The sequence below is a fragment of the Panthera onca genome, chromosome B4, assembly GCF_046562875.1.
Source record: "Panthera onca isolate mPanOnc1 chromosome B4, mPanOnc1 haplotype 2, whole genome shotgun sequence".
Classification (NCBI taxonomy): Eukaryota; Metazoa; Chordata; class Mammalia; order Carnivora; family Felidae; genus Panthera; species Panthera onca.
Window position 1 is genome coordinate 137377103 of NC_138345.1, and position 27669 is coordinate 137404771.

The 27669-nt window shown below is 55.1% G+C and overlaps 1 protein-coding gene and 1 long non-coding RNA gene across 14 annotated transcripts in view; one reads left to right on the forward strand and one right to left on the reverse strand.

Moving 5' to 3' along the window:
- The window catches only part of FBLN1 (fibulin 1), an 88120-nt gene that overhangs the window by 48565 nt on the left and 11886 nt on the right, over window positions 1-27669 (forward strand). The window contains exons 15-16 of one of the 2 annotated variants that reach the window (XM_078449315.2): window positions 14215-14357; window positions 16264-16395. In XM_078449315.2, coding sequence (XP_078305441.1) covers window positions 14215-14357; window positions 16264-16395 — 275 coding nt within the window. Of the gene's footprint in view, window positions 1-5567; window positions 6011-14214; window positions 14358-16263; window positions 16396-27669 lie in introns of those variants that run through there. The other variant, XM_078449314.2, reaches the window with a different exon arrangement.
- Window positions 2790-4786, reverse strand: LOC132693591 (uncharacterized). 12 transcript variants are annotated; one of them, XR_014138010.1, is made up of 5 exons: window positions 4656-4786; window positions 4543-4573; window positions 3998-4172; window positions 3156-3268; window positions 2790-3031 (listed from the first exon to the last, which is right to left on the reverse strand). It is a non-coding gene; the product is annotated as an uncharacterized LOC132693591 (long non-coding RNA). The 12 variants fall into 12 exon arrangements; XR_014138005.1 differs by having other exon boundaries at window positions 4543-4604; XR_014138013.1 differs by having other exon boundaries at window positions 3998-4059; window positions 4111-4172; window positions 4543-4786.

Genomic DNA, 27669 nt, shown 5'->3' on the forward strand with positions numbered 1-27669 from the left:
GGTCAATGCGTCCGTCTGACAAATCAAAACCCCGTCCTTGGACAGGGTACAGGCCACACAGAAGTGGGACAAGCTTAAGTCACATGAAGGCGACTCTAGCGCCACCTGCTGGCCAGACCACCAGGCCTTTCCTGAAGCAGCTGGTGCGTGTGTGCGTGTGCGTGTGTGTGTGCATGTGTGTGTGTGTGTGTGTGTGTGTGTGTGTGTGTGTGTATGCGTGCGTGTGGATGAAGGCTTTGAAGTGAGACAGGCCAACTTTGTTTCTGCCACTTAATACAGACTGTGGCGTCACAGACAAGTTACGTGTCCTCACTGAGCTTTGATCTTCCCGTCAGTAGAGCAGGAGAACAGTGTGGGACGACGAGATGAGCTAATGGAAGGAGAAACCCTGATTCACCCAGCACGAGGCCAGGCACCTTCCCGCAGGGTCTCCCGAACCCCCCGGAACCTTATCGTTTGGCCTGGAGCTAGGTGTCTCGGGGGGTAGGCCGCCCCTCAGCAGCACCTTTCTTCTGCTTTCCTTCTCTCCTACCTGTCCCCTCTGCCTCCGGGCCCCTCCCATGCATGACTCCCCCGCAGTGCTCCTGATCCTCACCTACCGTGGAGGATCATCCCCAAGGAGTACCCTGGAGCTCGCTCCCGGGGCTGGCCTAGGGAAGCCTGCTCAGAATGGTAAACGGCCAAATAAATGAGATGATTCCCCTCATCCCGATAAAGAGCCGGAAATCGGATGGAAAAAAGAGACCCCCCCCCTCACAATAAACGCCAAATGTAAAATAAGTCCAAGTAACCCAACACAAGGCACAGAAACTTAAAGGGCTGAGAGGGAGGCGAGATGGAAGGCTAGGACGGTCCTTGCTCCTGGCCAGAGAATCCAAACACGGTCAACGTGGCAGAACTTCCTGGGGCATGCCCTGCCATGTCCCATGGGGCTCTGCACTTGGGCTCCACTTCCAAAGGCGGCTGCCATCAGAGTGTGATGGCCTGGTGTTCAGGAGGCCGAAGATCGTCCCCGTCCCCAGCCTATCACAGGAAGTTAGAACCTGTCTCCGTCTCCATCAGGGGAAGTGAGGAGCTCTCACCAGCCTGTCACAGAAAGTTGGAGCCTGTAGCAGGAAGTCAGAATCTCTTTCCATCCTGTCACAGGAAGTTAGGACCTCTCTCTAATCCTATCACAGGAATCAGGAGCTATCACCAGCCTATCACAGGAAGTTAGAACCTATCACAGGAAGTTAGAACCCCTTTCCATTCTGTCTCAGGAATTACAAGCTCTCAGCATCCTGTCACAGGAAGTCGGAACTTCTTTCCATCCTGTCACAGGAAGTTAGAAACTATCAACATTCTGTCACAGGAAGTTAGGAACTCTCACCATTCTGTCACTGGAAGTTAGGAGCTCTCACCATTCTGTTACAGGAAGTCAAAACTTCTTTCCATCCTGTTATAGGAAGTTAAGAGCTGTCACCGTCCTGTCACAGGAAGTTAGAACCTATAACAGAAGTTAGACCTCTTTCCATTCTGCCTCAGAAATTAGGAGCTCACCATCCTGTCACAGGAAGTTAGAGTGTGCCACAGGAAGTCAGAACTTCTTCCCATCCTGTCACAGGAAGTTTGGAGCGATCACTGTCCTGTCACAGGAAGTTAGAACCTATAACAGGAAGTTAGGACCTCTTTCCATCCTGTCACTGGAAGTTAGGAGCTATCACCATTCTGTCACAGGAAGTCAGAACTTCATTCCATCCTGTCTTGGATGTTTGGAGCTATCACCATCCTGCCATTGGAAATTAGAACGTGTAACAGGAACTTAGAACCTCTTTCCATCCTGCCACAGGAAGTTAGGAGCTATCACCATTCTGTCACGGGAAGTTAGAACCTCTTTCCATCCTGTCACAGGAAGTTAGGAACTATCACCGTCCTGTCACAGGAAGTCAGAGAATGTCATAGGAAGTTAGAACCTCTTTCCATCCTGTCACAGGAAGTTAGAACCTCTTTCCATCCAGTCACAGGAAGTTAGAACCTCTTTCCATCCTGTCACAGGAAGTTAGGAACTATCACCGTCCTGTCACAGGAAGTCAGATAATGTCATAGGAAGTTAGAACCTCTTTCCATCCTGTCACAGGAAGTCAGAACCTCCTTCCATCCTGTCACAGGAAGTTCAGAACTATCACCATCCTGTCACAGGAAGTCAGAGAATGTCATAGGAAGTTAGAACCTCTTTCCATCCTGCCACAGGAAGTTAGGAACTATCACCATTCTGTCACAGGAAGTCAGAGAATGTCACAGGAAGTTAGAACCTCTTTCCATCCTGCCACAGGAAGTTAGGAACTATCACCATTCTGTCACAGGAAGTCAGAGAATGTCACAGGAAGTTAGAACCTCTTTCCATCATGTCACTGGAAGTTTGGAGCTATCACCATCCTGCCATTGGAAATTAGAACGTGTAACAGCAACTTAGAACCTCTTTCCATCCTGCCACAGGAAGTTAGGAACTATCACCGTTCTGTCCTAGGAAGTGGGGCACTCTCCCCGTTCTGTCACAGGAACTTAGAACCTCTTTCCATCCTGTCACAGGAAGTTAGAACCTCTTTCCATCCTGTCACAGGAAGTTAGGAACTATCACCGTCTTGTCACAGGAAGTCAGAAAATGTCATAGGAAGTTAGAACCTCTTTCCATCCTGCCACAGGAAGTTAGGAACTATCACCATCCTGTCACAGGAAGTCAGAGAATGTCATAGGAAGTTAGAACCTCTTTCCATCCTGTCACAGGAAGTTAGAACCTCTTTCCATCCTGTCACAGGAAGTTAGGAACTATCGCCGTCCTGTCACAGGAAGTCAGAGAATGTCATAGGAAGTTAGAACCTCTTTCCATCCGGTCACAGGAAGTCAGAACCTCTTTCCATCCTGTCACAGGAAGTTAGGAGCTATCACCATCTTGTCACAGGAAGTCAGAGAATGTCACAGGAAGTTAGAACCTCTTTCCATCCGGTCACAGGAAGTTAGAACCTCTTTCCATCCGGCCACAGGAAGTTAGGAACTATCACCGTTCTGTCATAGGAAGTGGGGCACTCTCCCCGTTCTGTCACAGGAACTTAGAACCTCTTTCCATCCTGCCACAGGAAGTTAGGAGCTATCACCATTCTGTCATGGGAAGTTAGAACCTCTTTCCATCCTGTCACAGGAAGTTAGGAACTATCACCGTCCTGTCACAGGAAGTCAGAGAATGTCATAGGAAGTTAGAACCTCTTTCCATCCTGTCACAGGAAGTCAGAACCTCCTTCCATCCTGTCACAGGAAGTTCAGAACTATCACCATCCTGTCACAGGAAGTCAGAGAATGTCATAGGAAGTTAGAACCTCTTTCCATCCTGCCACAGGAAGTTAGGAACTATCACCATTCTGTCACAGGAAGTCAGAGAATGTCACAGGAAGTTAGAACCTCTTTCCATCCTGCCACAGGAAGTTAGGAACTATCACCATTCTGTCACAGGAAGTCAGAGAATGTCACAGGAAGTTAGAACCTCTTTCCATCATGTCACTGGAAGTTTGGAGCTATCACCATCCTGCCATTGGAAATTAGAACGTGTAACAGCAACTTAGAACCTCTTTCCATCCTGCCACAGGAAGTTAGGAACTATCACCGTTCTGTCCTAGGAAGTGGGGCACTCTCCCCGTTCTGTCACAGGAACTTAGAACCTCTTTCCATCCTGTCACAGGAAGTTAGAACCTCTTTCCATCCTGTCACAGGAAGTTAGGAACTATCACCGTCTTGTCACAGGAAGTCAGAAAATGTCATAGGAAGTTAGAACCTCTTTCCATCCTGCCACAGGAAGTTAGGAACTATCACCATCCTGTCACAGGAAGTCAGAGAATGTCATAGGAAGTTAGAACCTCTTTCCATCCTGTCACAGGAAGTTAGAACCTCTTTCCATCCTGTCACAGGAAGTTAGGAACTATCGCCGTCCTGTCACAGGAAGTCAGAGAATGTCATAGGAAGTTAGAACCTCTTTCCATCCGGTCACAGGAAGTCAGAACCTCTTTCCATCCTGTCACAGGAAGTTAGGAGCTATCACCATCTTGTCACAGGAAGTCAGAGAATGTCACAGGAAGTTAGAACCTCTTTCCATCCGGTCACAGGAAGTTAGAACCTCTTTCCATCCGGCCACAGGAAGTTAGGAACTATCACCGTTCTGTCATAGGAAGTGGGGCACTCTCCCCGTTCTGTCACAGGAACTTAGAACCTCTTTCCATCCTGCCACAGGAAGTTAGGAGCTATCACCATTCTGTCATGGGAAGTTAGAACCTCTTTCCATCCTGTCACAGGAAGTTAGGAACTATCACCGTCCTGTCACAGGAAGTCAGAGAATGTCATAGGAAGTTAGAACCTCTTTCCATCCTGTCACAGGAAGTTAGGAACTATCACCGTCCTGTCACAGGAAGTCAGAGAATGTCATAGGAAGTTAGAACCTCTTTCCATCCTGTCACAGGAAGTTAGGAACTATCACCGTCCTGTCACAGGAAGTCAGAGAATGTCATAGGAAGTTAGAACCTCTTTCCATCCGGTCACAGGAAGTTAGAACCTCTTTCCATCCTGTCACAGGAAGTTAGGAGCTATCACCATCTTGTCACAGGAAGTCAGAGAATGTCACAGGAAGTTAGAACCTCTTTCCATCCGGTCACAGGAAGTTAGAACCTCTTTCCATCCGGCCACAGGAAGTTAGGAACTATCACCGTTCTGTCATAGGAAGTGGGGCGCTCTCCCCGTTCTGTCACAGGAACTTAGAACCTCTTTCCATGCTTCATAGGAAATCAGGGGCTATCGTCATCCTGTTACAGGAAGTTAGAACCCATCCCCATCTCCATTCCAAGCCCTGGCTGTCCCTGTGGACGCACAGGAAACTGGGCCTGGAGCACAAGACCCAGCGAGGCGGGTGGGGAACAGACCTCACTGCCTGAGCACAAATCTGGCGTCCTCACTCTGTGACCTTGGGAAGGCCTCCCGACTCTTCGAGGCTCAGTTTCCGCATCTGAAGAATGGCACTCAGGCCACTCTCACGGTGCAGTTACGGTGCTCGCGCTAGAGAACGCTTGGTGATGAGTGGCCAAGCACTTGATAGATGGCAGCGGCCGTGACCGCTAGCGGTGGAGATGACCGCCTCCGGGGTCATCTCCGTGCCCCGCCAAGAGCCCCGTGTAGCCGTGACCACGGCCTGGGTGAGGGGCCGGGCGCCCGGACGACACTCAGAGGGCAGGGTGCGCCCGGGGAGTGTGGCCCGGCGGGGGGTGCTCTGCCGGCGAGAGGGGACACACCTCGCTCCCGGCACGGCCCTAGACCCCGGCCACCCAGCGCCCCCTGAGGGTGTTGGAAGAGGCTAGTGCCTGAGTCAGCGGCCCGGAGGTCCACGGCACCTCCCGCAGGTGAGTGAGGGGTGCTCTTCCTTTAGCCGAATCGGCCAGAGGGGTGGTGGGAGTCCCTGCCCGGCGAGCCCCCGCTTTCCCTCGCGCTCTGTTGTGCCTCCGCTTGCTGAATTTGCTCTAATCCTTTTCTTGTCTCTCTGTCCACTTTTCTTGCAGCCGCTGCGAGCGCTTGCCTTGCCATGAGAATCAGGAGTGCCCCAAGCTGCCTCTGAGAATAACCTACTACCACCTCTCTTTCCCCACCAACATCCAAGTGCCCGCGGTGGTTTTCCGCATGGGCCCCTCCAATGCCGTCCCTGGGGACAGCATGCAGCTGGCTATCACCAGCGGCAACGAGGAGGGCTTTTTCAGCACCCGGAAGGTGAGCCACCACAGCGGGGTGGTGGCCCTCACCAAGCCCGTCCCTGAGCCCAGGGACTTGCTCCTGACCGTCAAGATGGACCTCTATCGCCATGGCACCGTCAGCTCCTTTGTGGCCAAGCTTTTCGTCTTTGTGTCCGCAGAGCTCTGAGCACTTGCTTTGGGCCGCCGGGGGCTCCCTCTTGTTGCTTTCCTCGCCCTCCCCTCCGGGATCTTAATAAAGTTTCAGCAGGCGATCCTACCCAGCATGCCTCACGTGCCTTGGTTTTATCTCGCCCGGGGGGGAGGCCGTGCTGTTCATCACCCTGGGGCGAACCAGGCACCCGCCACTGCCTGGTGCTCCCACGCGGTGACGGAGGAGTGGTTTTCATACGCTCGTATGCATCTGGGAGTCCCTGTTGACGGAGGTCACCGTCTACACCGCCAGGGAGCCCGGGGACGGGGTCAAGGAGGCGCGCGTGTATCACCTCGGATGAATGAGCTCTCCTCCATTTTGCGTTAAGCCCAAAGGCCGAGGCCGTCATTGAAAAGAGGGTATCGGGCTCCTTCCGCTCTCGTTCTCTAGATGTGGAGACTGAGGCCCAGAGAAGGGGCAGGGCTCGGCCAGGGTTTTGTGGCCTATTTGTAGCAGAGCCGGGCCGCGGGACCAAGTCTCTGGCTGCGCTTGGTGTCCTGGCTGTATTGCGTGGAGCTGACCCTTTAACGGAGTCCAGAAAACTCGATCCCGAGCCTCTCGTTCTGTTTGTCTTGATGACAAGCCTGAACCGGTGGGAGAAAGACCCAGAACACAGTTGCAGGATCTTGGCGGCCGCTCTTGCCCGAATACGGTTAGTTGCCTCGGCCGGGGATCCTGCCCCCCTGCCAGGAGGAGGAGGCAGAGGATAAGACGATAGATGTGCCACTCGTTGTGCTTCGGGTCCTTCGTGTGCATCGCCTCAGTGCCGCAAGGCAGGTGTCCCATCCCCACGGAGACCCAGAGACAGCAAGTGATTTGCCCAGGCTCGCACAGCTGGTGTTTGAACCCTAGCTTGCCGACTCCCTAACTCCAACCATTCCATTCTCACAACACCTTCAACGTGGGCCTCGACCCACCCGCCTCTCTTCATTTCCTCCACCACGATCCCAGCCAAACCGTGGTCACCGGTCCCCAGAGTGCCCTTCGAGGCCCTGTATGATTTTGTCCTTGCACGCGTCCCCAGCCCGACTACAAATTGTCGCCCCCTTGCTCCCTTCCCTTGAGCCACACCGCTGAGTTCTTTGCTGCCTCAGGCCCTTTGCACACGCTTTGCACCCTTGGCTCCAATGTTGGCTAAAGCTCAGCTTCAGTGCTCCTTTCTCAGTGAGGCCTTCCTCTCGGCTCAGCTCCTCTGTCAGTCTTTCTCCTACCTCGCGCTTCCTTTGTTATGCTTATCACGGTTTGCACTTCCCATTTATCCGTGTTTCTGTGTGTCTGTCTTCACCACCCGGAGGGCTCTGGGCCGGCAGAGACCAGCTCTGTCCCCTTCAGCGATGTGTGTCCCTAGCTCCTGGCGAGGTGCCTAACACACGGGAGATGCTCTGTCCATGCCCGTTGAGGGAACGGACAACTTTCTACCAACACTGGCGTACGTCTCTAGCATTTCTGTGACTGCCGATGCTGTTTGCAAGCAGAAACCCGAGGGGAAGGCAGAACGTCACAGGGGAACCAGGATATTGCGGGGTCCTGAGATCCTTCCTATAGTTCCGTGTAAGTTGGTGCGGGGAGGGTGTGCTGGCCTCGCTGTCCGGCAGGGAAGACACATGCGCAGTAAACGCTGTGCCTTGTGCCTGTCGACAGAGTGGCAGTTGAACTACCGTGGAAGCCAGTCACCTCAAGCCTTCCACTCTGTCTCCCATACCTCTCTCTGAGCATGTCTGGTCTGTACCGGCTCCCAGTCTCCCATCTTCTAGAGCATTCTCCAAGCTGCAGCCAGAGGGCCCCTCTGAAGGGCCAGCCTGGTTATGTCCCTCTCTCGTTAGGACCGTCTGTGATTCATTTGCCAGCGGGTCAAGTCCGGCTCTCTTGGAATGGTATCCAAGGCCATGCTCGATCTAGCCTCTGCCCACATTTTCAACTCTATCCTAGCTCATCCCCTCGTTCTAGTCCTGCAGGGGTGCTTGTCCTCCCCTGAATGTGCCTTCTCTTGGCTTTAGCGTGTGCCCTGCCACCCTCCTACAAACTGCTATGTTTCTTGAAGGCTTAACTCAAAAGCCATCTCCTCAGTGAAGCCTTTCCTTAACCTGAGCTCATCTGCACATTTTCCCTGTTATCTTGTGATTGTTACTTTTTATTACCCCTACTGCACTGGGACCTTTCGGAGGACACGGATTATGTCTGTATTCTCGACACCTGCAGTGTTTGGCCTGTAGAAAGAGTTCAGTAAACAACTGAATAAATAAATGGATGGACAGATGGATGAATGGACGGATGATGAATGGATGATGGGAAGGTGGATGAATGGATGGATGGGTAGATGGATGGATGGATGGATGGATGGATGATCGATGGATGGTATTTTCAAGGCTAAGTTCAAATATCCCCTCTTCTGTGAAGTTAGCAAGGCACAGCAGGGATCCGGTTATTGTATTCAAGTATTCCTTCCCCATGCTCCAGATTATCCAGGTTGGAAGAAGCCCTTTTCCTTCATGTCTAGGAGGGTTGAGTGGGGGGGAAATGCTCAGGGGCTTTAGAGGCCATGCAGTGACCTTACAGAGTTTGCCACAGTCCCCTGTACGACATTCCCACCAACTGACCATCCAGCTTAGCTTGCGCTCTCCCTTGTTTGTAGAAGTCCCTACATCTTAAGGTGGCCCGTTCCATTTCAGGACGCCTCTGCTGTCTCTGTGTGTGCGCCCGAGTGCATATGTGGGGCTGATATCTGCACTGCCTGGAGGTTTCTCTCTGCCCTGCAGTTCCTTGGGGCTATACCGTCATAGTCCTCCATCGTGCTGCTGAGATCATACAGTGCAGAAAAAAAATAATAACCAAGAGTTTGAATGTCCTCCTGGCCACTGACTAGTTCTGTGACCTTGGAGAAGTCATTTGCCTTTCAGAGCTTCAAGGCCCCCGTCATGGATTATGTTGAAAATTACATGTGATTGCAGATGAGGCCCTATCTGGTATATATAGTCGGCAGTCAATAAGTGTTGGCTTTTTCATTCACTGGAGGGAATGTGAGTGTCCATTTGGATCTTGAGTTCAATGGGGAATGAAGGTTCAGAGGGTCTGGATGTGTCTAAGGTCACTGCCACCACCTCGGACTCCTAGGACTCTGCACTTCTGACTCCCATCACTGTCCTAACCCAAGCTCCCCAGGGCAAATGATAATAATCATGGCTATCGTTATCGTAATGATAATAATCATGACTATGATAGCTAACACATGTACTGCTTGCTGAGGGCCAGGTACTGCTCCAAGCATTAAATTGAACTCTCCCAACAGCCTTGTGAGGAAAATACGGTTATGATCCCACTTCACATTGGAGACATGGAGGCATAGAGCAGATAAGTAACTTGCCCAGAGTCCCACAGCTGGTCTCAGGTGGAGCTGGGATTCACACCCAGGCAGTCTGGCTCTGCCTCCTGTCCTCCGAAACCCTGTCCCCTGCTGTCTTGAATGCCGTGAAGCAGATAGGATTGCTGGGATCAGTCAGTGCCGGTTGGATTGTTACATCTGGCCTCATCTCTGAAATCATTGGATACAAGCCCTATTCTATGATTCCCAAGTATAGAGGAGGCAGTGTAGTGTAGAGGGAAGAGCTGTAAAGACTAAGTGAGATGTAGTGACGGAAAGGAATGAAATCTGGCCATTTTCAACAACGTGGATGGAACTGGAGGGTACGATGCTAAGTGAAATAAGTCAGAAAAAGACAGATGTCAAATGATTTCACTCATGTGTAGAACTTGAGAAACTTAACAGAAGACCCTAGGGGAAGGGAAGGAAAAATAAGGTACAAACAGAGAGGGAGGCAAACCACAAGAGACTCTTAAATACACAGAAAAAACTGAAGGTTGATGGGGGTGGAAGTTTGGGCCCTGAGGAAAATGGGTGATGGGCATTGAGGGCACTGGTTGGGATGAGCACTGGGTGTTGTATAAGTGATGAATCACGGGTATCTATTTCTGCAGCCAAGACTACACTGTATGTTAGCTAACTTGACAATTAAAAAAAAAGCCATTTCAGCTATGAGATTTTGGGTAGAGAAACTTAAAATTTTATTACATTACATGGTCATTTGGTAGTAACCTTATCCTCACATAGCAGCATCACTGTTTTCATTAAGTAAATAGAGTCCATGATGTACTGACCAAAAATAAATAAACCAAAAGACTAAGTGAGATAATGTGTGCAAACCCTCTAGCACAGAGAATCTGGAAAGATGCAGCAGCATAGTGTTTGAAGCTCTCTGGATTCCAACCCAAAACACACAAACAACTAGACAAAAAATTTAAATCTACAGAAAATATGCACAACTAAATGAAGTGACAGGATATCCCTACGAACCCCCAAATACAGTGTATGTCCATCAGCATGGTATCAGCACCTGTGCAGAAGAAAGCAGTGGGAGACTCCAAAATAGTCAACAGATATTCCCTAGAAAATACAGAGGACAAATTCTGGAGCAGCGGCTGAGACTGGGAGGCATTTACTCAGTCCATTCCAGTGCGTGCAAGGAGCTCATGGAAGCATTGAGGGAACGGAGCCATCTAGCCCCTAGGAACCCCTGAAACTGAGCCGGCGGGGCTTCCCTTAATGTCAGGATCTCACACTATGGAGAAATTGCTGGGTGGGAAATGCAGAGTTGAGTAGGAAAGAGACAACAGACTGGATAAAGAAGGTCCAGGTAAATGTAGAGGAATAGCAGAGGGCCAGCTGCCCCAAATGACAGATAAGGGAGTTCTGTGAAGTCAGAAAAACTGTGAATGTGCCTTTTTCTAAAATTTCAGGAAGACTAATTCCACTTGAAAATGATCAACCAAAAAGTAGCAAGGTTGAGTCTCCTACAAAAATTATTGTAAGAAAGGAGATAATAAGGAACAGAATGGCATCCCTCCAGATAATGAAAATACATCAGTAACAGATGTTCACAGTCTAGATCAAAACTGTAACCTATATCAAAACAGAGTAAGAGCACTAAGAAAATGATCAAAAATGTAAGAAAACTGTGGGTCAGAATTAAGAAAAACTGAGAAATAAAGTGACAGAACCCAGGAAATAATTTAAAACTAAAGCAAAAAACAATTTCAGAAATATTTCAGAGAAAGAGCGACCAAAAAGAAGACAAATTTTATAAGTCAAAAAAGAAGTAGAAGAGATGGAAAGGCTCGAAGAGAAAGTGATGGACATAGAAGACACACACAGAAGACCCACCATACGGATAATAGAAATCTCTGAAGCACTAACCCAAAACAAAGGAAAGAAATAAGTATTAAAAATGGTAACTCAAGCAAGTTTCCAGAAACTTAAAAAAAAAAAAAAAAAGATTTGAAAAGCCACATTGAAAGAACACAGCATGCCTGAACATATCTACTCAGAGCAGCAAATATCAAGACATAGTCTAGCAAAATTATCAGACTTTGTTATTTTTTTAATTTTAGAGAGAGTGTGAGCAGGGGAGGGGGCAGAGGGAAGGCGAGAATCTTAAGCAGGCTCCACGCTCAGAGTGAAGCCCGACGTGAGGCTCGATCTCACAGCCCTGGGATCATGGCCTGAGCAGATATCAAGAGTCGGATGCTCAACTTAGTAAGCCACCTGGGGGCCTCAAATTATCGGACTTTAAAGGAAAGAGAAGACAGGGGCACCTGGGTGGCTCAGTCAGTTAAGCACCGACTTTGGCTCAGGTCATGATCTCGCAGTCCATGGGCTTGAGCCCCACATCAGGCTCTGTGCTGACAGCTCAGCCTTCTTCAGATTCTGTGTCTCCCTCTCTCTCTGCTCCTTCCCCACTTGTGCTCTGTCTCTCTCTGTCTCTCAAAAATAAACAAACATTAAAAAAAAAAATGAAAGGAAAGAGAAGACAAACAGTGGGCATCTAGACAAAAACAGCAGTGACTTATAAAGGGAAAAAGTATGTTGTCATCAGACTTTTTCACAGCAACACTTATGCTGGAAGAAGATGAATACTTAGGACCCTCAAGAAAACATAAGCCAAGGAGTATATGCCCAATGAAACAGACTCATGTGTACAAAGGACACAAACCATTATCAACATGCAAAAGTATCAGCCTGCAAGCGTTAAGCATAGTTGCTTATCCAACCACAACTAAGTGAGTATTGTAAGGACAGCATATAGAATGAATTGCTATATGTCCAAACAATGTAGATAAATATGAATTGCTGTCTGTCCAAACAACGTAGATATAGCACGTCTATAAAACCTGCAGGGAGAATAGGGAGGATGTATCCAAAAATATATATATTATTTTAAGTAATTGTGTTCGTGGTGGTGGTGGTAATTTTAGTCTTGCTCTTCTGAGACTACTGTGTCAGCATATAGAATAACTAAATAAATAATTATGGGATATTCTGTCATCTCCTGTGTTCTTAAGAACCAGGATTATGATACGGAAGAAAAGAGATTCCTCTGTAATACAGAAGAGATTAAAAGTCTGTGTGGTTCTCATTTTGAATCAGAAATATCAGTAGGAACTCATGATATATTTTACCTTTAAAAATGTCCACTGAATAGGCCTGGGAGAAATGGCCAACCCAGTAGCACCAAACATATCTGGTATCTAGATTGTGGTCTTGAAATACCGTTTACCACTAAAAAACCAAAACCAAAACAAAATAAAGACTTCTCGGAGATGTAGCTGGGGCAGTAGAAGTACAAAATAAGGCTGGACCGCCCCGTCATACCAGAGAGCAAGAGAGCTACTGGACATTACTGGGGCCAAGTCGAAAGGACACAGGAGACACTCTGATCTTCCCTCTGGACAAAGATGGGAAAACTTGAGCTCCAGCAAAGGATAATCATTGCAGTGGGTTGAAACCCATCAAACAGTTCACATCCATGAGTTCATACCGATACTTGAAAAAATCAACGGGTAGCCTCTGGATGATGAGAGAGAGCTAGCTCATGGTCCTGAAAACATAAAAATAAGGCAAGAATCGGGCATCATTGCTTTTCTTCTGTGAACTATACCCCACGGTAACCAGATAGCATATGAGTAGCATATGGAATACTCCTTGCAGAAGTATTCCAACTAATAGACTAAGAAGAAATGATAGAACCAGACTACCAGCATTTTGTAAGCCCCGATGAATCAGTGGCTTTAGGCCCTACGAGATAGTTAGACGCCAAGTGCCCCCTGATGGAAGACACGTCACCATCTGTCACCTTGCCAAAGGGACTGGGCCTGCATCTGGTCAGGTCCGGATCCAGCAGCCAGTGTGCAAGAAAGTCAGGGGACAGAGGCACACGCCACATCGCACCAGGAGGACGCAGCCGACGAGACCACGTGGAGGAGGCCGTACGGCTCAAAGGCTTCCAGTTTCTTAACAGGCCAACCGTCTGGGAAATGAAAGGATAGAGAGGCAACCTGTGGATTAAAACGGACTTGAGAAGCAACACGTTTTTCTAACGGACAAGACTAAATGACTGTGTCTCGAGGTGTATGCTTGTATGATACAAACAATGAAGAAGCCCAGGTAGGCGACTGCTAGGACGGTCAGGACAGGGGTCCCGGGGGGTGCGGGAGGGCGCTGGGATCGATCTGGACGCATGATGGGGACTCGGGTGGTGGATGAGGGATCTCTCTCGTGACCTGAGCAGTGACCGTATGACTCATTAAACTACATCTTTGTTCCGGGTGGGTGTTGCATTTGTGTTTTATTTTACAATAAAGAGGATTTAAAATGTTTCTAGCCCACATATTTTAAACGCGCACCTGAAACAAGCCCCCGCCTCTTCTCCCTCCTCCCGATCTGTGGCAGGACACCGTGGGTTTGACTTCTCTGTGCCGGGCGCCGAGCTGGGCACCGCGTGCCCGTTCTCTCACTTACCCCCCCTGCGACCCACCTGACCCAGGGCTCCGGGAAGGCGGGACCGTGTCTCCCACGTTTGCTTCGGCACCCTTGGTGCCCGGCACCCAGCAGGCCCTGAAAACACACCTGTTGAGTGAGCGGATGAACAAATGTGTCTGCAGTTGTAGAAACGGAATTGGCAAATAGCCAAGCTTCGCTCACCCACAGCCAGGGCCGGTGAAAACGGGAGTGTGGGTCCCGGTCCAGGTCGCAGGAAGGGCCACGAGGCATCCCCGCCGAGCAGCCGGGCCGCGGAGGCCACTGCGGTTCTCCGCGGGAGCCGCCTCTGGACGGGCGCTCCCCACCTGGCCACCTGCTGGTCCTCCTGGATCCTGGGTCTCTGTGGGAGTGGCGGTGGCGACATTCCCATCCGCCTCTTGTGCTGTGGTTCCCCCCAGGCTCCGCCAAGAGAAGACAGACACTGTCCGCTGCATCAAGTCCTGCCGTCCCAACGACGTCACCTGCGTGTTGGATCCCGTGCACACCATCTCCCATACTGTTGTCTCGCTGCCCACCTTCCGAGAGTTCACCCGCCCTGAAGGTGAGTGGCGACTCCCACGGCTGGAATCGGCGTGGGGGCCCCAAGGCAGGTCCCCGCAAGAGAGACGTCCCTGCGAGGCAGCCCCCTCAGGGGCCTCCCAATGCTTGAGCCGAGAGCTTGGCCCCAAGGAGCGTCTCCTTGGTAAGATGTAGATTTGCCTCCGCATCTCCTCTGTGTCCCCCGAGCGCACAGCACCGTGCCGGCCCATTCCGGGCTCTCGGCTCAGGAGGGCGTGCTTCTTCTGGGTCGCAGCTGTCCGGCAAATATCTTTTTTGGGTGTTGGCTCTCTGCCGAGCGCTGGGGAGTCAGGGAGGGCCTCTGGGAGGAAGTGACTTCCCCACCGGGGTCTGAGTGGGAGGTTCGTAGTGCAAGTGGGGAGCAGGGACAGAGGGGGGTGCCAAGCGGAGCAGAACTCCTCTGGAAAGGTCTGGAGGTAAGTCTGGGGGACAGCGGGCATTTGAGGAACTAAGCCCAGGTCTCCTGGCTGGGAGGGGTGGAGGCTTGGTAAGAGACAGGCTGGAAAGGATAAGCCTTAAGGTGGGTGGGGTTGGGGCTTCTAGTCCAAGGCTTTTGGGAGCCATTACGGGGCTGCACCCGATGCTGACCACAGAGGGGCTGGATCGGATCCAGGGAGCCCAGGAGTAGAGCAGTGTGCCAACCCCCGCCCCTGCCGGCACCTGGTGGGAGGCTGTGTGTGGGTGCTGTTCTGCACGCCTTTTGCTGCTGGGTGTACATCCCCCATGCTGGGGCTGCCGTGATCTCCTGCCCCCGCTTCCTCCGGGAGGGGAGGGGTTTCATCTCTGGCCTTGGGAGGAGCTCCACCGTGATTGATTCCTGCAGTAAACGTTGACCGGGCCTCCCGGGTGTCAGGCTCAAGGCCGGGCTCTGGGGCACAGCGATAGGAAGGACACTGTGAGCCTCTGAGGGCAGATGTATAGCTGAGCCAGCGTGACCACACCCCGTGTTTACCCTGCGACGGGGTCCCGCGAGAGCACATGCCAGAACATAAAAGGTGGGAAGGGGGGAGAGAGGGGTGGCGAGGGCAGGAGAGGCTCCCCAGGGACGTGGTCGCCTGACGGAGCTCGTTCCTCTGGCAAAGGGGCGGCACAGGATCTCCGCAGCGAGGCACGGACTCGGAGAAAATCGCCGACTGGGGTCTGCCGCGTGCAAAATGACACGTTCAAGCCAACCGCATACAAATCCTTCCCAAACCGCTAACGGCCGGTTTTGTGGCCTCTAGGGCAGCGCCGGTCTCTGAGTGGATTCTGCAGGGAGTGGAGCGTGGCTGGAGACGCCTGTTGGCGTCACGGGCCCAACAGATCCAGACCTTGACCTTTAACGCTGAAAGGACCCTCAGTGGGCACCACCAGTCAGCCTCCTTCACTCCAAAGGCGAGGAAACCGAGGCCCAGAGGGAGGACGCCTCCAGATCATCCAGAGCCAGGGTAGAATCGGGGCCTCGCGCCCCCAGCCCAGGGTAGTCTGTCCCACTTCGTATCAGAAGGCCGCGGAGGTAGACACAGCCACCCATCTGCCCGGCGCTCCCGGAGAGGCAGCTTTGCTGACCCACATCACCGTGGGCAAGAGACCACCCACTGTCTTGCCCTTATTGACCCCCCTCCCTTTGCCTCTCATCCACCTCCCTTCCCCTTCTTCCAGCTTTGGGAAGATTTATGACTAATTACTAATTGCTCCTCAGCTCTGGCACTGCCGATTACTCTATGACCTCAGAGAAGATCCAAGGTTTCTCCGGGCCTCAGTTTCCCCGCTGATAACAAGGGGAACAGGCTGCGACCTGTGAGCCCTCAGGACCCCTCCGCCTTCTCCGTGCAGGGCTCCCGGGCACCGGGTGCCCGTGACCCAGGGGTGCATTTCTGGGCTCTCCATGCTGTGTTTCTTTCTCGCAGAGATCATCTTCCTCCGGGCCATCATGCCCATGTATCCCGCCAATCACGCCGACATCATCTTCGACATCACGGAAGGGAACCTGCGAGACTCCTTCGATATCATCAAGCGCTACATGGACGGCATGACTGTGGGTGAGTTTCCGGAGGCGTTCAGGTCTGTCCAGACGCCTCCTTGTCCTCCCGGCCAGCGGCCTGGCAGAGGCCCGCCGTGCCGGTCTGCTGGGACGACCTCTCTGGACCACCCAGCTGCCGTCTGAGCCCCCCTCCTAGAGCCTTCCTTGTCCTGCAGGGCCAGCTGGGGACCCCCAGGGCAACCGCGGGCTTGGAGTGGGGTCCGCTCCCGGCTGGGCCCGTCTCCCACCCGTGAATGGGTGCATTAACTGAGTCTCTGTGTCTCACAACCATGAGCTTCTGGCCATACCTCACAGGCAAGGTGTTTGTCTCAGGACCCAATCCCCAGGTCAGTGGGACCTGTTAGGATCTTTATTCTGGTGGTGCAACGGAAGGAAAGCAAATGAGGAGTCAGAGCCTGAGCTCTGGTCTCGGCCCCAGACGGCTGGCCTTGTGGTGTGTCCAGATGTTGTCCCTCCTGGCAGGTCCCGGGCACCGCCCCGCCATGGGAGCACAGAGCAGGGCTGGGGCCCTTCCGCTGGGGCAGACAGGGAGGGGAAGGGCTCCATCAGAGGCCCAGGCGGGGAAGCAGGTGAGTCTGGGTAAGTGGTTCATAAACCTCTCCTGAACGGTCACGTTTTTATAGACCTTAAGTTCTCGGGGAGTGAAAACAATCCCGTGTACCATTCTGGACTTAGATGTAGACCCAGGGTTTTCAGAGCAGCTGAGCCCCCGAGGTCCGGGCCCTTTCCTCACGTAGGCCTCAGTTTCTCCGCGGCGAACGGGGGCAGGAGGGACTGGGCTTCGTGGTCTCCTAGGCCCTGGATTCTGTGAGGGGTCCGTCCACGGGGAGAAGCGGCAGAGTGGTCGGCCCTGGAGCAGAACGTTCTGGAAGGAGGTCTCTAGGTGGCGCTGTTGGATCTTAGAACCCTGTTCCCCGCGCCCCCGGGGCCGCCGGCCGTTGTTGTTAAACCGGCAGCTGGAGACAGGGAATCGTTATTCCCCTGTTGCCAAAGAGCCATTTATAGCGACTTTACAAGCTCTTAAATGGGTTTGCATGTTGTAAACACGACTGAGTCATTTAGGGGCTCCCCACCCCCAGCCGCCTCCTCCGCTAGTTCGCAGGAGGAATAATTAGTTAATTACAATTAATGGTACATTAGTCCTCCCTGGGATTCCAAGGGGAGGGCATATGCAGCTTGGCTGTGAGCCGTCGTGAAACCTTCTGCACACCCTGGGCCTCAGTTTCCCCCATGTTAGATGAACAGGCCCTTCAGGGACCCCCGGGGCCTGGGGCTGAGGGCAGGCAGGAGGAGGCAGGGTCAGGGTTTGCTCCGCTTGGGTGGGGTGGTGGTGCCTCACCTGCAACAGCGGTGCCCGGGAGGCCCCCTCCTGCCACCCCTGTGGGCGTGGCTTCCACGCGGGGTAAATCACAGCCTTGGAACCGTACGAGCAGGACTGGAACCTTCGGATTTACTCGTTCATTCTCTCCATTCCTGCTCTTTTCCCCGAGCCCCCGTCTGTGCCAGGCCCTAGGCCGGGCAGTGCAGGTCCACAGGTGAATGTTTTGCATTCCAGCCGGGGAGACAGACGGCCCCACAAACCCATCATGAAAATCTGACACTGAAGACACCGATAAGCCTCTGTGGCCTGCGAGGGCTCTCGGGGGGTGGCCCCTTCGGTTCCCCGCTAAATCCCTCCCGGGTGACCCCAGCCAGGGGGTTGGGCAGCGGCTGGGCCCCGATCCAGTGCTCACCAGTGCGTTTTTCTAGCCGCATCTGTCCTCTGGACAGAATCAACCCGGGAGTCTCCGTGTCTCGGCTTCCCATCCACTGGGGCAGAAAATCTTGGCGTGTCGGAGCCTGGAGGCTCCTGGAGACCGTCTCTCCCGATTCCTCTTTGTAGAGGGGGAAACCGAGGCCCAGAGAGGCGAGAGGGCGTGCTGTCCTTCTCACGGCGCCCCGGGGCAGAGCGGGGAACAGAACGGAGCCCCTGGGAATGGAATGTGGATAAGGCCACAAAGACAAGAGCGGCTGTCCCTCCCTGCACTTGGTCACGCGTGCCCTGGTCTTTGGAATCCAGGCTGGTGCTTCGTGGAGGAGGGATGGGCTGGCCCCGGGGAATGCGTTCCACGTCCGGGTGGGCCCGGCTTCCTCCACTCCTCGGTGTGACTGCAGGAGGCCCATCTGGCCGGGGTCCTGGAGTTTGCCTGTGCCAGCGTCCTCTCCCGGGTAGAGGACTGAGGCCAGAGGAGTCTGGATGGCAAGGTCTCGCTGAGGCGGGACCCGGGCGTGTTTTGGGTTGGACTCTCGTCTCTATACCTACCCGATCGTTGCTGCCTTATTTCTCTGCTTAGGGTCCCTTCCCTGGACTTCCTTAACCCTGCCTCTGTCCCAAATAACTCCTGTGCCCCCCCGGGGGCTTCTGGGCCTCTTGGGGTAGCCGTGCTGGCACATGCTGGCCCTGGACACGGGCACAGCACGGCAGCTCCAGGCGTGTCCACCTGCCCTGGATGGTTCGCTGCTGGCCCTGAGCCCAGGTGTGAGCAGCCTGCAAGCCACGTGTTCACCCCGCGTCCGTCCGGGGCTCGGCTCGGTTCTCACAAATACCTTCAGGGACGGGTGTGACTGTCTCCCTGGGGCAAAGGAGGGAGCTGAGTTAAGTAAGCACCCGGGACCCGGCATCAGAAACACCTTGGGGCCCGGGGAGGTGGGGGGCGGGGTTTGCAAACTTGTTTTTAGTGGTGCTGTTCTCTTTTCAAGCAATGTCTTAGGCAGAAACCCTTGATGTCCTTGGGAAAGGAAGAAAGTGTCTTCCAGAGCCACGCAAGCCTCCTGTCTGCCATGTGCAGCAGGATCCGGGGGCTCTGGGCCCAGTGTGAACCACTGTGCAGCCCCCCGCTGCCTGTCGTACCCGGGAAAGGACACCTACCTACTCACAGGTGTTGGCTGAACCCCTCCCCGCTTTAGGCCATGCGCTTTGCGGATACTGGACACCGGGGTCAGGAAGGCTTCCTGGAGGAGGTGTGGTCTGAGCTGAGTCTCCACACACTTGAAGGAGTGGCTTACAGTGAGTCCCAGGGGCAGGTGTTTCCTCCCCGGCCACAACCCCGTGACCTGGCGGGACTGTCCCCATTCATGGGTGAGGGGCGCTGGAGGCAGAGCGGGCCTGGAGCCCGGTCCTCCCTGAACACCGGAGCTGGAGCCCGCTGATGGCCCGGGCTGACTTGGGCAAAGTGACTGAGAATTTGGGTCCTAGAGAAATAACAAGGGTACAGACCGCCAGGACCCTGAGGCCACTGAGCTCATTCTTCCCCCGAATAACAGAAGAAAAGTGCCCTGAGTCCACCCAGAACCTAAAAGGGCCAGGCCTTCCCCTAACGTATCCTTTAAAAGCCCGTTCTTAGCGGGGATAAAGGCGGCTCCTGCTGTCTGTGGAAGGCCCAAGCAGCCGTCCTGTGGCATTCCTCCTTAACCAGCTGTCAGTGAAAAATGAAAAATGCATTTTCTGCCTGTGCAAAAATGCCCTATTAATGCCTGAGGTATTCTCGGGCCACTACAAAAGCCTTCCTCATCCGGCCCCGGGTTCATGGTTCGCTGTGCAGGCTACTGGCTGCAGTCGGGGGCTGCGTGGGGAAGGGGTCCTTCAGGTGACTGCCCCGGAATGGGGGCTGTGATGGGGGGAGGGACTCATGGAAGCCTCCCCAGAGCCAAGGGGGAGCTAGAGACAGCACTAGGCTGGAGTTGCTTTTTAAAAATTCTTAAATGTGTTTTTAAAATTTATTTTTGAGAGAGATTGAGAGAGAGAGACAGAGCACGAGCAGGGGAGGGGCAGACAGAGGGTGACACAGAATCCGAAGCAGGCTCCGGGCTCCGAGCTGCCAGCACAGAGCCCGACACGGGGCTCGAACTCACAAACCGCGAGATCATGACCTGGGCCGAAGTCGGCAGCTTAACTGCCCGAGCCACCCAGGAGCCCCTTGAGTTGCCTTTTAGAGCTGCCTTTTAATTTTGCGTGCAGCTGGCCTGATCCTTGGCCAGTGGGGTAAACTGACGGGGTCTTGGCAGCTTTTTGCTGCCACATAGCCGTTTCGTGGACTTGAGGGTTCCCCACCAGGCAGTGACATACAGTAGGTGATCACGTATTTACCCGAGGCCACGCTGAGAAGACCACCCCAGCTCACACACAGGCTCCACGGGGAAACAGCTTCCTGAGACCCTCACCCCTCCCTGGCAAGAAAGGGCCCCCAGCCCACTTTGGGTGGTACATCTCACGTTTCCTGGTGGCTTTTTTTTTTTTTTTTAAGTCTATTTTGAGGGAGAGAGAGTAGGGCTGGGGCAGAGAGAGAGGGAGAGAGGTTCCCAAGCAGGTTCCACGCTGTCAGTGCAGAGCCTGACACGGGGCTTGAACCCATGAACCGTGAGATCGTGACCTGAGCCTAAATCAAGTCAGATGCTTAACCCACTGAACCAGCCAGGCGCCCCTCACGTTTCCTGTTTCTAATGGGGTCCTCTACGCTGGCCCCTGGTGTGTGAGGCGGGACCCCTAAAATTTGACTGCATTAGTGGGCACCCTTTATAATTAATAATATTAATTAAAATAAGAACAGCCCTAAAACTACTAGGTAGTTAGCTCCAACCCCCCCCCCCACCCTCAAAATAAACTGAAATACAAGAGGCGGGTTTGCTAACTGTCCTTCCCCGATGGACTAGAGAGTTTTGTTTTTCAGTCTGTGCGTAATTAACGGGAAGGCTGTAATTTTACTAAAACGAGCACAGACACAGAAGAACAAATCAGTGCCCGCGGTACCCGTGGCGTTAGCGTTGGGCCTCATGAGATTTCCACGAACCTTCTGGCTCCAACTGTGACCGCCCCTGTGTTATGGCCTCAGAGACCCTGGCCATAAACTACACCTCAGATCAGTTTCACGCAGGTATGAACTGTCGCTTCAGATGCAGGCCGCTCCCACGGTTAAATGGTGGAGATCTGCAGGAATCTAATGTTGGCCGCAGTCACTTCGCTCCCCGCTGGCCGGGCTTGGGGAGGCCCGTGGGCGTGGAGGGCACCAGGACCGCTCAGTTGACCGGCTTGCCCGCTCTGTCATGCTTCTTGAGCACCTACTATGCGCTGAGCGGGGGACATGCGGTGTCTGCCTCTAGGGAGGCTGACTCCCCAGAGAGCGACAGGAGAGCACGGTGGGAGGTGCTGTGGGTGCAGAGCCCAGTCCCCCTGCCTGGGCACATCAGCCCATGCTGCCGGGAGGAGGTGGTGCCTGGGGTGGGCTTGGCCGTGACCGGGTGAGAAACACGAGAAGGGTAGCCCAGGCCCCGTTCCCTTACTCAGCATGCTGGTGTTTCGAACCTTTTTTTTTTTTAATGTTTATTTCTTTCGAGAGAGAGAGCGGGGTGGGCGGGGGGGGGGGGGGGGGAGGGCAGAGAGAGATAGAGATAGAGAGACAGAGAGAGAGAGAGAATCCCAAGCAGGCTTTGCACTGTCAGCCCAGGGATGCGGGGCTCCAACCCACGAACCGTGCGATCATGACCCGAGCTGAAGTCGAGTCGGATGCTTAACCTACTGAGCCACCCAGGTGCCCCGTGGACATCTTGACCACCTAAGTTTGAAGGGTGGGGGGCGGTCTTTACTCACGAAGGGTGGCCTTGAGGCTTCAAGACAAGCACTACACGAATCCTGGAGTGTCTCTGCCCAAGCGTCGCTCAGCCCTTCGCCCTAACTTGCCTACAGGGCGGCAACTCTCAACGGTTACCTCCCTGAGTTCCGGGGTTTGGAACAACGACACTCTTCACTGACCCAGGGACCTGCCACCACACGGCACCAAGCGCAGGTTTGGGCTCCGGTAACCGCACGCACACGCATCACATGCTTCCTACGGAATGCTGTGTGTCTGGAGGTCCTGCCTACGCTCCGTGGCCCCATCACCTAACCTTCCCCGTGGTTCCAGAAATACGCGGAGGCCTCCTGCGGCCAGACCCTGGGTCGGCTCTTGGAGGCTAAGATAGTTGAGAGGTGCTCTTCCCGCGCTCTCTGGGAGCTCCCAGCCCGGAGAGGGGGACGGACGCCAAACTGGACCCTCCCGGGGCTGTGTGGAATGTGCTGGGCACGCAGAGGAGAGGCCAAACCCACTGGCCTCACAGAGCAGTCAAGGGAAGCTTCCTGGAAGAGGTAACACCGGTGTTGGGTCTTGACAGCTGAGTAGGAGCAAGCCAGGCAGAGAGGCGTTCTTGGCCCCGGGGGCAGCATGACAGGAGGCGGGGTGGGAAGCCACCACTCTCAGTTTGGTGCTCCCAGAGCATCGAGGATGCACAGCGAGGGCGAGAAGCGAGGCTGGGAGGGGTCACGGGGCCGGGACTCCCAGGACTTCTGTGGCCCACAGGGAGCCACCGGTGGTCCGTGATGTTCCTTGGGGGGCTTGAGCTGTCCACCCTGCTTCTAGATCCCTCTGCCGCCTCCTGCGATGGGGGTTGTCCCCACTTCACAGATGAGAAGGCTGAGGCCAGAGGGACCAAGTGGCTTGCCAGGGCCTCTCAGCTGGGGAGCATTGGAGGACGGAACTTGGACCTGGGCCGCCTGTCCCCAGAGCCTCCCGTCCCATGGCCTGCGTGGTGCAGCCCTGTGCACTCTGGCCTACACCAGCTGGCGTCTCTACCACCGGCATCAGCAGCAGCCAGAGAGGAGAGGCAGTGAAGCATCTCCTTTCCAGCTCGAGCACTCGCAGTGTTCCTGGCTATGGGGTCTCGGGTCTCGGGTCTCGGGCCCCCCCTTTGCGAGCAAAGAACTCCTTCCGATCTGCGTGGTCAAGAGGCGAGGTTTAAACACCACCGTGCCGAGGGGGGGCACAGGGTCCTGGAACATCCTTCTCTGATTCTTCACCCAACCAGGGCCCGCTCGCTCTTGTTCCCACGGGCGGCCGCGCAGGGGGCTGCTGCTGGAGACCCTGCCGCTTCCCCATCTGCCCGCAGGGGGCTGATGGGGGGCGGGGGGCACAAGGCTGCAGAGGGATCTACTCAGCCTGGGCCAAGCTGTACCGCCCAAAAGCAGTTGCAACCTAGCGGGGCTGTTTGCAGCCTGGGCAGGACACTCTCTGGCTGGAAACTTGCCTTAAGCATAACCTGCAAATCTGAAGCGAAAGTCAGTTTCTCCTCCATGTGTGAATTGGTCTCTGGGAAAGCCCTCTGGTCTGACAGCGTGTGTGTGTGTGTGTGTGTGTGTGTGTGTGTGTGTGTGTATGGGGGGGGAGGGTGAGTGTACCTGGGGGTAAGTGTGCATGAGTGTGTGTGGAGGGGCGTACGTGTGAGCGTAGGTGGCTGAGTGGAGTCAGATGCGCGCGAATCCGCACGCGGGCTCTGGTTTCTGAGATGTTTGATGCTGGCTGGCGTGGAGAAGGCATGGGCCTCTGACATCAGGGCTCGGCCTCGTGTCCCCCGTGCCAGGCCGCCCGGGGCCCAGGGACAGGATCTGGAGGTCCGGCCCGGTTTTGCTTGCGAGTGGAGAAGCCACCGGCTGGCCACGCGTGCGTTCGCTCAGACCCGCGCACGGAGCCCTTTTACAAGTCTACGCCCTTGAGCGTCCTCCTCACTCGTGAACGCTCCCTGTGCCGCCTCGTGGGACGCCCCCCCCCACCCCGGGTGGGCATCACTGTTCGGAGAAGAAATGATGGAAGGGCCGCCCCCGGGTCCTGCAGCCAGCCGGTCAGAGCCGCAGCTGGTGAGCAGGTCCGCAAGGTGCCAGCTCTGTTCTTGGTTTGCCCCGAGCCCCCGAGCCCCGTGGGAGGCTCTGGCACCCCTGGGGCCCCCGAGAAACTGAAACGCGTTCCCGTTCCGGCTCCCGGCACCCGGCACCGCGGCTGCTTGGTAAAATCTGAATGAATGGAGGGTCACGTGACCGTCCCACTCACCCTAGAGATGGTTACCTAAGTCAGGTTTGGAAGGGATGTGCCCTAATTATAGACGCCCATTAATGCAATTAGATCAGACAATTATGTGAAAGCCCCCAGCAGTGCCTGGTGCACAATGAGTGTGCAGAAAGCCCATCCCAACGGCACCGGATCCCTCTCCGTGGAAAGGGGTTGACAGTCCCCGCTTCCCACGTTGTCTGTGCTGAAGCGTGATGTGCGTTGACGGGGGTGCTGACACCCTCATACGGTACCCCTCTTAAAGGAAACTAAGAGCATTTTCATTCTGAAATAGCATTCTAAATTTCACTTGGGAGTGTATAAGGATTATTACTCTTATTTCAAGTTTACCATTTGAATGTTTTTTATGTTTATTTTTGAGAGAGAGAGACAGACAGAGAGAGAGACAGAGCGTAAGCAGGGGAGGGGCAGAGAGAGGGAGACACAGAATCGGAAGCAGGCTCCGGGCTCCGAGCTGTCAGCACAGAGCCGGACGCGGGGCCCGAACCCATGAACCGCGAGATCGTGACCTGAGCCCAAGTCAGACACTTAACCGACTGAGCCCCCCAGGCGCCCCTCAAGCTTGCCATTTGAAAAATACCAGTAGCTGGGGTGGCCCTTTTGGGGGCAAGACAGGATTGAGTCTCTGTGAGCACAGTCGGAGCACTGAGCTTGGGGTAAGGCGTTCTGGGCTTGCTTCTCGGTTCTCTCTTTACAGCTGTGCGACCTCAGGCAGGTCGCAGAACCTCTCTGAGCCTCAGTTTGCATCTCGGCGACATTGCCACAACGCTTTCGTGGCCGGGTCAGCGACCGCCCTGTAGGAGCGGAGTTGAACACGGCGGGGTGGGCTGTTAGGGGATAAATGAGTCCCTGTGAGGCAGCCACCTAGAGCTGGAGCAGGAGAGAGCTTGTGCCCCCCGACGGGACAACAGTCCAGAGGGAGGCGCTTGGGACCGGGCCAAGACTGTTCGCCCCACAGCAGCTCCGGCTGCCCGGGGCTTATGGAATCAGCGCGTGGTGGCCTCCGCGGGCGAGGCAGGCCCGCCAGAAGCAGGATGGTGGAGGCCATGCCTTCCGGGTTCTGTCATCCTTGAATCATCCTGCTCATTCAGCACAACATCCTGGGCCGGGCCCTGGGCTGGGTGCTGTGCTACACATTTGCACCCAAGCTACAGAGCCTGCTTTCACGAAGCTGCCTCTTAGCTTCCCTAGCATCCTGCCGTCTGAGCTCCTGTAGGCTCCGTACCTGTTATTGTCTCAGAGGGAGACAGAAATGGGGCGTGGCCCGGCTGCCACGTCCAGCTGAATGCGTTGCGCACTGCAAAACCCTACGGGGGTACCCTTTGCAGCCTCTTTCGTGTGCAGTGCACGACATCAGCTGCCCTGATATAAGGGCTTGTGAGCAAAGATACCAACCTCATGGCACCCCTGTCCTCCCTTCCCCCAACCCCCCACCGCCAGGCCGGGGCCTCTCTCAGAGCAAAGCGCTTGCTCACCCAGCCATCTGGCTTCAGGTCACCATCTCTTGTCCCAGCCAGCAAGGGCCCAGATCACCTCTTTAAAATCATTACCCCCTAAGGGGTTAAACATGTGCTGCTGACCCCGTCCGGCCGCCTGATTCAGAAAGCTTGGCCCGGGATCAGTACACATTACGGAGCAGATTCAGAAATTCCCTCTGAAAACAACAGCGAGGCTGTCCCTGCCGGGTGACGAGTGATTGGCCGGGTCCCGGCTTTCACGGCAAATCCCAGGGATTAGGCGCTCTCTCTTCTCCCGGAGGCACAGCCCGCCCGTCACCCCAGGGCCACACCCTGGCCAGCAGCCAGCTTGTTTCCCAGGGTGATGGCCCAGCCGCCTCTGGGCCCGGGATGGGCTGCGGCCTGACTTCACCCTGAGGCTGGAGGCCTCATTGAGGGAAGTAGGAGGTGGAGGGGGGGGGGGGGTCCCTTGGAGGGGACTGGATGGAGTTGAGAGGCACAGACACTTCTTGTGTCCCCTGTGCTGGGATCCTGTGGAGCAGAGATGGGGTGAAGGCACCGGGCCCAGCGCTATGCCTGACCGCGTAACCATATGAAAGGGCAGCTGGGTTGGGGGCTCTCAACCCCCAATTTCACAGGCACAGACTCTCAGAGGCGCCCCATCGCACAGCTGGTGATGCCCCCCGGAGCTCCCCCAGGCTCACGCCGGGCCCCCAGAGGGCTCACTGGGGCTCAGAGCTTTTGAGTCCACCCGAGCGAGGCACGCAGGGGCCACGGGGAACAGCAGGACACCTCCCTGTTCCTGCCCGGGCTGCCTCAGTGGCCCCAAGTGGCATGCTGGGCATTTGTCCTGCACTCAGGGCCTCCGCCCCAGGAGGGACCTCCCCATTCCACCCCCCAGCTCAGCTTTCTGGACCAAACTCAAGCCAGCAGCCCAGGACTCGGCCGGGGAAAGTCCAAGGTTGCCCCCCACACTAGCGGCCCCCTCCGCGGCCACCTCGGGGAGGGAGGGGACAGCGTGGTAGGGAGGAGGACACAAGAGAAGGCCACACGGAGCCTCGCGTCTGAGCCCCCGGACAGGCTTCGTGGTGAGTCTCAGCTGATGGTGCGGCTTGAGAGCTCGGTGGGCCGGAAAGCTCTGTGTTCCTGCGCGTGGGGCCGCCGTGGGTGGGACTGTCCCGGCCCCGGCAGGAGGGTGGAAGGAGACAAAACTCAAGACACCGGCCCTGCTGGTGGGCCAAGGTGCCCGGAGACTCGCCGGCCTGGGGGCGTCTGTGAGTTCCCACCCCCGCGCCTGCTTGGTCCCCACGGACCAAGGCCTCAGGTCACTGCTGTCCAGACACGCAGAGCAGGTGGAAGGCAGCAGGGTCACAGCGGTGTCATGGTGTCACAGAGGGCGCAGAGAGGGGCGAGAGGTGGGAAGTACGTGTGTCCGTGAACCCCGGGTCACCCAGAGGGCCCAGCCCGGCGCCTGGTGCAGGGCGGGATTCCAGCGATCGGCCGGGACTGGGGCTGGTGGACTGAGGGCAGGGACCACGTGGGGACAGAGGACCCCCTTGTGACTTCCTGAGAAGGCCAGCTGTGGGTCCTGGGACCCCGAGATGCTGTTCTCGCGAGCCTCGTCCGGCCTCACGACCCCACCCGCACCTGGACCGTGTGTCACATGGGGCTGCTTGTGACAGACGGCCTCCACCTGTACCTGGCTGCACGGTCCCGCGGGCACCCGCTGAGCCTGGTCAAGTGTCCTCTCCTCTCAGCAAAAGGTGCTCTAACCACTTGGCTCTGAAAGCCGGGAGCCAGGGACCCCCCACGGCCAGTTGTGGCTGGGACTGCCGGCTTTTAAGCCCCTCCTCCCCGGCTGGAGAGACGTCCTCAGCCTAGACCTGTCCTTGTCCTCCTCGGCACTCA